Source organism: Ursus maritimus (assembly GCF_017311325.1).
Source record: "Ursus maritimus isolate PB19 chromosome X unlocalized genomic scaffold, ASM1731132v1 scaffold_X1, whole genome shotgun sequence".
NCBI classification, from domain to species: Eukaryota; Metazoa; Chordata; class Mammalia; order Carnivora; family Ursidae; genus Ursus; species Ursus maritimus.
Genome location: NW_024423319.1, coordinates 62,450,338 through 62,460,120, shown reverse-complemented (window position 1 = coordinate 62,460,120; position 9,783 = coordinate 62,450,338). Strand labels below are relative to the sequence as shown.

Here is a 9,783-nt window from a genome sequence, read left to right as displayed (position 1 = left end):
CACACTCTTTCTTGGGGTAAGTCTCTTTGAGAAAGATTTGATTTGGGCGTTTGGGGGTGGGGGGATGGCATAACAAACTGTAGCAGAATCACTGATGCTTTGAATGTTTGGGGAAAGAAGTTAGACTTCAACTCTGAAGTGCTGAACAGGGATCGTTGTGTTGAATGGTTTTAAAAAAAGCAATAATTTCTATTGTTTTGGCAATAATACTGCTTCGGGGGAAGAGATACTGGATTTTCAGGCTGTCGTTTCATGTAAACACAGTTGTCCTAAAAAGCACATTTAAAATCAGAGTAATTTAGAAATTCTTTTGGCTAGCTTTGTATTTCTCTGGTTTACAATCGATTGTGAACTAATGTGGTTTCTATTACGATGAGGTTTCTTCTAGTAAAACTATCTATGGCAGTATGCCTTTGATGCTTAATTGATTTATGGAAAATGTGACATTTGCTATACTGAATAATTCATGAACTTGACCATAAAAGAAGAAACATGTTTAAATGAAAAACTAATTCTGGCATAAGTTGAATTTGATATTATATGTGAAATTACTCACTGTTTTCCGAACAAATGCAATAATGTGTCATTTAAAACTCTTTTTGTGTATGTTGGGTATTTTAAAGACTTTTAGTAACAAGATCTTGTTGAATTAATAAATACTGCGTTTTAGTTATTTTGCTTTGGAACTATAGCAGTGTAATTCATCATTATTTAAGCATGGAAAAGATCAGATGAATTCAAAGATTAAAAGTGTTGGAGCTTGTTGGGATTATTCGCTTTGCTATCTTACCAAATTATACCATTTTTCTTTTTATTTGAGAAACATGAAGACAACAAAGATAGGCTAAGCTCCAGATTATCCAGTGGCTTTGAAACATGTTTATTTTTCAGAACAAAATTCCAAACATACCCCATTAACATAGATTGTAAATCCTTTTGCCGTGTAACAGATGAAAAGTTGCACTCTTGCTAAAAAAGATGAGTTCAGCTGATACACTTGATGGCATCTACACTCAAAAGCATTTCCTGCCAATCAGAGATATAAATGAATGTCCTAGTGGAACAATCAGACTAACCTTTCAGAATTTGTACTTTCTGTGAGGTAAAGAGAGTAATGGGAAGATGCCTTACAAGAACACTCAGGCCAAGCTCAGCTAAAGCTTCATTTATTCAATTTCCTTTGAGAGAAAATGTAGTGAGAACTGTCGCCCTTGCTGTGGTGTGGTCAGGGCCTAATTGTGTAGTTGTCTCTCTCTCTCTCTTATTTTTTTTTTACTGTGTATGGTTATCATACATAGTCTGATCTTGGTCTTCTTAAGGGGGAGGGGAAAAAACCCTATAATATATTTGTGAATTTTAGTACTGAAAATTGAGAGCTTAATAGGAGGTCACCTACCACTGGAAATCCCTCCTCACTTTTAGTAGGTAAGTAATTGGTTATTAGAACAATGCATAGGTTAAGTAGTCTATTGATTCTATATAGTTATGCTCTGAAGTACTCTGGCAACCTTATATTTTGAGAACAGAGGTAACTGGGGAACAGGTGGACAAGGTCAAGGGTTAAAACCTACACAATTAGAGCCAATAAGCTTGCTGATATGGGCACAAAGGGGGTGAGGAAAAAGAGGGCATTAGGAAGACTTTAGGATATAATGACGTCTTGATCTGTGATTCTTAGCTCCTGGCACTAATTAGTAATATTTGCTTCTGATATTAAACTAAATCTAAACTATGTATGCTAACACGGGTTAGTTAGATTTATTGTGGTGATCATTTTGCTATATATCAAAATATCGAATCATTATGTTGTACACCTGAAACTAATACAATGTTGTATGTCAATTACACTTCAATTAAAAATAAATGAAATAAATCTAGCAATAGTTTCATTGAGTCTAATAAATATTAACTTCTTTTATCTTAGACTTTGAGGGATTATTATTATTTTTTGCAGAAATAAATGGGAGCCGATGGAAACAACCAATAGGAGAGAATAGCCAGTAAGGCCACTGCCACAGCATCAGTTAAAGGCTGCTGTCAATCAAAGCTGAAGTTGGAAGGAGAAAAGAAACTGAGGTCCAGAAGGGGACTGTGACTTGCTCTCACACAGTTAGTTAGTGATGGGGCTGGATATGGCCATATTGAATTAATAGCAAATATGAAAAGCTCTGGGTATTTGAACTTCCTAGTTTGCTTGTATTCTAAAGAAAAGGAAGTTGTCTTAATAATCTGTATCAATTGTGAAAGCCATAAAAGAGAGGAATGTTGATGCTTTTGTCTTCCCTTAAGATAAACCAGTGAAATGAATATCATTTTATTTTAAAAGTCCTGCTTTCTGGAGGAGTGTGAAAATCAATTCTCCTTAATATTAAGGTGGTTTAAAATATATTTTAGATTGTCTAATGACTTCATTTTTTGTTTTGTTTTGTTTTGGTTCTCTTAGATTAGAGAAAAATTATTTCAGGAGAGTTGGAGTTTTATTTACCAGTCTGCTTTGTTTAGGCCACTTTTGTTGAGAAGAGGGTGAGATGTGACTACGGTGTAAGTTTGGCACTAGCAAAACTTGATGATTCTACTTTACAGGCAGTAAGTGAGGAGCGTTCAAATGCAGGTACTATTTGTAAGAATTCCATTGCTGAGTATTTCTAGTTCTATGCCAGTGCTCTGGGCAGGGCTGTGATTTGAAGATGCTACAGAACATGCTAGGCCTAGGACTTTCTAGTAGAAGCAGCAGTGATTCTCAGTGTGCTAATACCCAGCAATTGAAGCCTTGCTCAGATCACTGTAGTTCGGGGGAGATATGCGTAGATCCTTTGATTTAAGCCCTTTGTGCCATTGGTATATACCTTTAGAGATGGGAGACATATTTTTTACTCATACTATCAAAATCAGTATCCAAGTATGCTAGAAGAATTGGTATGCAAAATGATAACTAATTTGCCTGTTTAAATATGTGTAATAATGCCAAATTCCCAGTTGGCATGTATGAACCTCACAGAATTTGGAAATGAACTCTTTCAGGAACACCCAAAATATTTCCCAAACGGTCTGGGGCTTCTGCTGAGACACTATTGAATCTCAAGGCTCTAGACAATTTCATAACATTAGGTTGAGCAATTTCTCTGCAGTTATCTTACTCTACAGCTGTTAGGGAAAATTCTACTTCAGTAGGGTTGATGCAATCCTTGGCCCCATCATGTTGAGCACTAAGCAGTATTGTCTTTCAAAGATTAGACTGTGTCGTCAGGTGAAGGGTTTGTGGGAGGCTGGATTATTTTAGCGAAAAAATCGAGTTACTCACTGAGGATAGGATCCGCTCAGATTAGGGCCTGTGTCAATTTCCTGCTCTTCTCAAAAACGTGAAGAGGCAAAACAGCCATGATAATCTCAGTGCCGATCAAAGTCAACACAGAGATGCGATTTTTAGAAGGGTATTACTTGCATCAGAAGTAAATGAAGCCTATCAGTCTGAGCATCTGATGCACACCCTGGCTTGCTTGGCACGAAATGTGATAGAGATCAATTTCCCAGCTCAGTTCTGGAGTAAAATATTTACTTTTGGTTTCCTCCATATTATAAATGCCATAAGAGTAAGGCGTATTTTAAGAACTATTATGAAACATCAACTGATGCATAGGAACGTCAATTAGAACCATGTGTGTGATGGTGACCTGTGCCTGGGACTTGTTCTTATCTCATGTGAGAGGCAGCAGTCTGGACGTAGTCCCTATTACTCCAGCAGAATGGTTTTGATCTGTATTTTTTTGCAACATTTTTGTATTTTTTAGTTTGCTTCACTGCTAGATATTTATAGGCAAGGGCACAATAGGTTTTGGCTTCCTCTGAAAACTATTGTCAATGTTCCTAAGCTTCAACCAGAGTAGAAAGAGGAAGTTCTCTGGGGATCAGAAGCACTCTGACCTGACCCAAGAGCAATAAAAACGGAGCAAGGTAAGAGAATTTGAGTACACTCTGCCTTCAGGGCCTTGTCTTCCTAAACTCTGGACTGTCTCCTATAGGGAACGAAAGCAAGCCAGCCTTTCGAGGCTACTGGGAATACGCCAGGAGTTAGAACTTTGTTTTCAACGTTATCATATGAAAGTTTAGCATTTAGTGAAGTGATTTAGGCTTTCATCTTTTTTATAGGGCCAGAAAGCCAGCGCCACTTCCTGCAGGAGCCCCAAAGACCCAAACATGGTATATTTCATCATTAGAAATGTTTAAAAAATGCAAACACTACTATGGACCGTTCAAATTGGGTCCATATGTGTAGGTCAAAGTTAGAAATTCACTGAGGGTCAGCTTTCCCTTTGGTCAACCTCCTGGTGATCTCCCTCCTGCCCACTGTCAGTGAAAAGACTTCCACCCAGTTCTCCAAATCCCCTAGGTGATTAATTATTGGAATGATTGGATGCAAAGGTCTTTACAAGACAATGGTCCCATGCTACCTGCACTGGAATATGTAATTCACTGAATCAGCCTGTACTTTTTCTTCTTCTCATCTGAAGCTCATGTTGGCACCTTGCCTTCATCTAGTGCACAGTATATTAGCCATTTATGAAAATCTAGTGGTTAAAAAAGTTTCTTTTAGCCAAAAGAAAGGAAGGCAGTCAGAAGAGACCTTGTTTTTTGAATATCATTGATTCTCCCTTAGAATCAGCTTAAATGCCTCTCTGCTTTTTAAACCATAGCTCAATGCGAGATGGTCCTTTTGAGGGCACCCTCCTGGATTGTTCTATTATGAAAAAATTGGGTAAAGGTGGAAATTCAAGGGGGGGCTTTCTGAGGTATAAAGTATACTTGGTGTTTGGAGAAAGATGTGTTTCTTGGGAAATTCAGCTTACGAAGAAAGACGGAGATGTAAGCGTCCAGTTGTGTCAGGGAAAAGAAGGAAAAAAGGTCTTTTATAATGTTTCTTTGTGATTAGGTAAGACCGAATACTGGCAAGCTCATAAAGCTACTCACAAGCCCTGTTGAATCTTCTTAGCCTCAGCTGGGAGGCTCAGAGGTAATGTTTATACAGGGAAGAGAAACAGTATAGTCAAGTTACAGAGTGAACGAGTGTCTGGGTCAGAAATAGAACTCTTTGCTTCCAAAGCTGTGTTAAGTCCCAGCACCACACCCTCACTGCTAGACAGCAAAGGTGCTATGTGTTCAAGCAAAGGAAAGCTATGAATAGGCCCTTAGTGGCAGCTTTCCCATGCCCTGTCTTCAGGATTGAGACTGTAATGCTTTCTTGTCTGTGGTCCTTTCTCTCCCACAGGATTTGGTTACTCAAAGCAGCACAGCAGAAGTGCCAGCCTCCCTGTTGTTGGTACAGTGTATACGTTCTGGGAGACATAAAACCGAATGGAAAACTAGGGAGACAAATTTCACCTATTTGAACCACACCATCCTGGAAAGTACAAAATAATAGCCAGTGAGCTAGAAGCATGCTGTGTAAAAAGGTCATCAGTGGGCAGAGTGGAAGGACTCTGGGTATAGGCGAAAAGACATCTGTTATGAAAGCATTTTCCAAATAATCTTATTGGTGGTTCTTCTTGTAAAAGGCAGGTGCAAGCAGATTATAGTGAATGAAGCTTGGCTTGACTATTACGGATTTTTCAGGCCCTTAATTTCTTTAGATTGTGTGATTATATTACAGGCATATTTTTGACTGTCTTGATTTCTTTTAACAATAAAAAAATGGCATCCAGACTAACGGATAGTGAGTGGTGGGTGTTAAGAATAGTATATAAAGTGGGTTAAGCAGTTGAGAAGCTCGCCATTCTCTTTTTCCTTCTGCCATCCCATTGGTGAAAGAATCTGCAGAAACTTGGGTCTACACTTCCCAAGGTGAGATGGAAACCCCATTAACTGAGATTTTTCAGACTCTTCCTGGTTTTGCTGATCAGCTTCAGTGACCTTAAACATAGTGATTGCATACTGTTCTTTCTGAGAAAACTGGAAGGAGTAAGATGAAGCAAAGTGGTAGAATGAGATTCAAGAAACTGTGAACCAGAAATACCTCCCAGGGCCCTAAATACAAATTAGATAGCAGAACTGACCTCTCCCCAACAAGGTCCTCTTTCTTTCACCTTTTCTTCTCCTCATTCTCTCAATACTTCAGTTTTAGTTTCTTTGCTACTTTCTTTCCATCTCCTCTTTTGCTTTTCTCACTTACTTTTATTTCTTCCTTGTCTGTTTTTTTTTCCCCCTTCTTGGACCTTACTTGGTCAAGGTTCTTACTGTATTTTGCTTTTACATATCGAGGTCGATTGTGGCAAACATTGAGCTGGGCCTGTAGGATGAAATGGCCAAGAAAGAATATTGTGGCAAACATTGAGCTGGGCCTGTAGGATGAAATGGCCAAGAAAGAATATGATCTTAGTGCAGGGTTAGCCTCAGGGGAGGCACTCCATAAAGGTTTTTTGAATGAGAATTGAGGAATAGCAAGTTTCCAATCTTGAGAACTTTAGCTATTAAAAATGACAACTCTTTGATTGACATCCCATAAGTCATCTCTCCAAGGCCTTTTCTCCCTCTAGGCACTGCAGTGAGTGAATTTTTTTTTTTCTCAAACCATTTTTTTCTCACTCTAAACACTGGTTGAAGTAACTTCAGGCCTCTATATCTCAGGCAGATATCTCCTCCCACTCTCTTCTCCGTTACACAGAGTGGTCTTTTGACCTGTTCCCTGGGATTTGGAAGGAAAGAGTAATGTAAAGAGGAATCACTTAGGAAAAATGCCTTTCGCATTTTAAAATAATCATGTGAAAACCCATTATTGGATATGTCAGGGAGCAAAGACCATTTTTACTTCATATCATCCTCATTGAAAAGAATTCATTCAGCAGTTACTTGTCCATAGTGTATTGTAGAGAATTCAAAAGACAGTTCCTATGGCAGCTGTTAACCTAGCAAGTTAGTAAGATTTCTGTATGCAACTTAGAACAGTGTTGGGCCAGATACCCAACAAAGATGAGTAAGTTAATGAGTGCCACATGTATAAGCAGTGGCAAGCAAAGGGCAGGTAACTGATCAGATCAGAAGTGTATAGTGAGGCGGGGGGATGGGCATTTAAGTCAAATCTACTTTTCACATTTTGCTTGTATTCAGCCATAAAAGGTTTTATTGATTAGGGCCATTTTAGGAGCTGAAGGCACAAAAGTATCGGATTGGGCAGTGGGAAGGGGAGATGAAAAAAATCCTAGGCTAAGCATCTAGTGAGAAAAAAACTTGGAGAGGGAATTATAATCTGCAAGAGGGAAACTCAGGTTTTTATTTGAATTATCACCCTAGAAAGGCTATGTAATACAGTGAAAAATCTTTTCACCAGAAGCCTTAATTAACTGAGGGATCCTTGCTCTCTGAACTCATGTTTTAGAAGAAAAAGGTGAATCAATAATTTACTTCAGAAGTTTAGTCATAACTTCTTTAAGAACATGTCCTGGAGGTCCCATGTGGACCTGTAGTCTTGTGCAATAGAACTAATACTCAGACAAGGAAGTTTACTAGTATTGGAAGGGAGACAATATAATTTAGATTAGTTTAACAATCCTTTGGTTAGGAAGAAAAAATCCGAAATCTGGTGCTGATGTTAGCATTTACACATTCTTCTAATTCTGACATTGTAATTCTAAATTACATAAGCTTCAGTTTCTTCTTCTGTAATACGGTGATAGATTCCTTTCTCGCCTACCTTATGGTGTTCTTATGGGAATCAAATAAAACACATTGTTGAGTTAAGAAAGCCATACGCATTTCAGACTATTGGTGTCGTTTTAACCATCAGAGGTCTGTTTCCCCATCTCCCATCCCTGTTGAGGCTCTCAAGTAACCAATATCTTATTCCTGCCCATTGCAATGCTACATATAGTATCACATTTGCTATATTGAGTGTGATTTCTCCCAGTCCTGCAACATGCTCTTACAGTACATTTTAACATATGGTTGGTGCTCAAAATGTACTTGTCAAACCAAGTTGAATGTGCGTATTGTTTCCAATCTGGGTAGACAGGATATCTTTTGCTCCGCAGAAATGAATGGAAGGCAGATTTGATTATTCATTCCATCTTGTCTCCCATAGGAGGAAAATATTTCTTACCAGTCTCTAGTCTCAAAGTGGTGAACCCTGCAGCCAGCAGGCCTTCTGAGAAAAAAAAAAAAAATCCATGGGTGACAGAAGATTCATTGACTTTCAATTTCAAGATTTAAATTCAAGCTTCAGACCCAGGTTAGGCAATGCTACTGCCAATAATACTTGCATTGTTGATGATTCCTTCAAGTATAATCTGAATGGTGCTGTCTACAGTGTTGTATTCATCCTGGGTCTGATAACCAACAGTGCCTCTCTGTTTGTCTTCTGCTTCCGCATGAAAATGAGAAGTGAGACTGCTATTTTCATCACCAATCTGGCCCTTTCTGATTTGCTCTTTGTCTGCACTCTACCTTTCAAAATATTTTACAATTTCAACCGTCACTGGCCTTTTGGTGACACCCTTTGCAAGATCTCTGGGACTGCATTCCTCACCAACATCTATGGGAGCATGCTATTCCTCACCTGTATTAGCGTGGATCGTTTCCTGGCCATTGTCTATCCCTTCCGATCTCGTACCATTAGGACAAGGAGGAATTCTGCCATTGTGTGTGCTGGAGTCTGGATCCTAGTCCTCAGTGGTGGTATTTCAGCCTCATTGTTCTCCACCACTAATGTCAACAATGCAACCACCACCTGCTTTGAGGGCTTCTCCAAACGTGTCTGGAAGACTTATCTGTCCAAGATCACCATATTTATTGAAGTTGTTGGTTTCGTCATTCCTCTGATATTGAATGTCTCTTGCTCTTCCGTGGTGCTAAGAACCCTCCGCAAGCCTGCTACACTGTCTCAAATTGGGACCAATAAGAAAAAAGTGCTGAAGATGATCACAGTGCATATGGCAGTCTTTGTGGTATGCTTTGTACCCTATAACTCTGTCCTCTTCCTGTATGCCTTAGTGCGCTCCCAAGCCATTACCAATTGCTTGTTGGAAAGATTTGCAAAGATTATGTACCCCATCACCTTGTGCCTTGCAACTCTGAACTGTTGCTTTGACCCTTTCATCTATTACTTCACTCTTGAGTCTTTTCAGAAGTCCTTCTACATCAATACCCATATCAAGATGGAGTCCCTGTTTAAGACTGAAACACCTCTGACCACAAAGCCTTCCCTTCCAGCTATTCAAGAAGAAGTTAGTGATCAAACAACACATAATGGTGGTGAATTGATGCTAGAATCCACCTTTTAGGTAATGAGAACTGTCTTTAGGTCCAGATATGGTTTTTCCTATGATTTTTCCTATGCTATGAACAAAACAGTTTGAAGCTAATGATACTAAAAATAATGTACTGAATACAGTCAGATACATTTATTTGAATGTTTATTGTGCATATGCTGTTTTGTTCAATAATTATAGGTCAGGTCTAATTACAAAAACCAAAAGAGGTTGCCAAACTCTTCTGCTGGGTTGTAATTTCATCGTACCACATTATATGAGTAGCCAATGGCCTTGACTTTAGTGATATGGAGATTATTTTAAATTTTTTTAAAAGATATTTCCACTCTGATAATATTTGGTAATTAGGTAGGGCCTATAAATATAGAACAAATTCAGGGATTATTTAAAAAAAAAGTTTGTGTTACTACTGATACATGTTAGTTTTTTTTTCCATTTTTGTATTGTCATAGAGTATATTTTAGCACAAGAACATATTTTAGCCTAACATTATTAATAAAAAGTGTATCAAATTTAAAAGAGCTGGCAA

General features: G+C 38.4%; 1 protein-coding gene across 1 annotated transcript; it reads left to right on the top strand.

Moving 5' to 3' along the window:
- The first annotated feature begins 8,103 nt into the window (after positions 1 to 8,103).
- LPAR4 (lysophosphatidic acid receptor 4) lies at positions 8,104 to 9,567 on the top strand. Its single transcript, XM_008704958.2, has one exon. It carries the CDS (start codon positions 8,154 to 8,156, stop codon positions 9,264 to 9,266), a length of 1,113 nt encoding a protein of 370 aa, XP_008703180.1. The 5' UTR covers positions 8,104 to 8,153; the 3' UTR covers positions 9,267 to 9,567.
- The last annotated feature ends 216 nt before the right edge of the window (positions 9,568 to 9,783 follow it).

Coding starts and splice junctions, on each gene's coding strand:
- LPAR4 (XM_008704958.2), top strand. CDS start 8,154: ATGGGTGACAGAAGATTCATTGACTTTCAATTTCAAGATTTAAATTCA.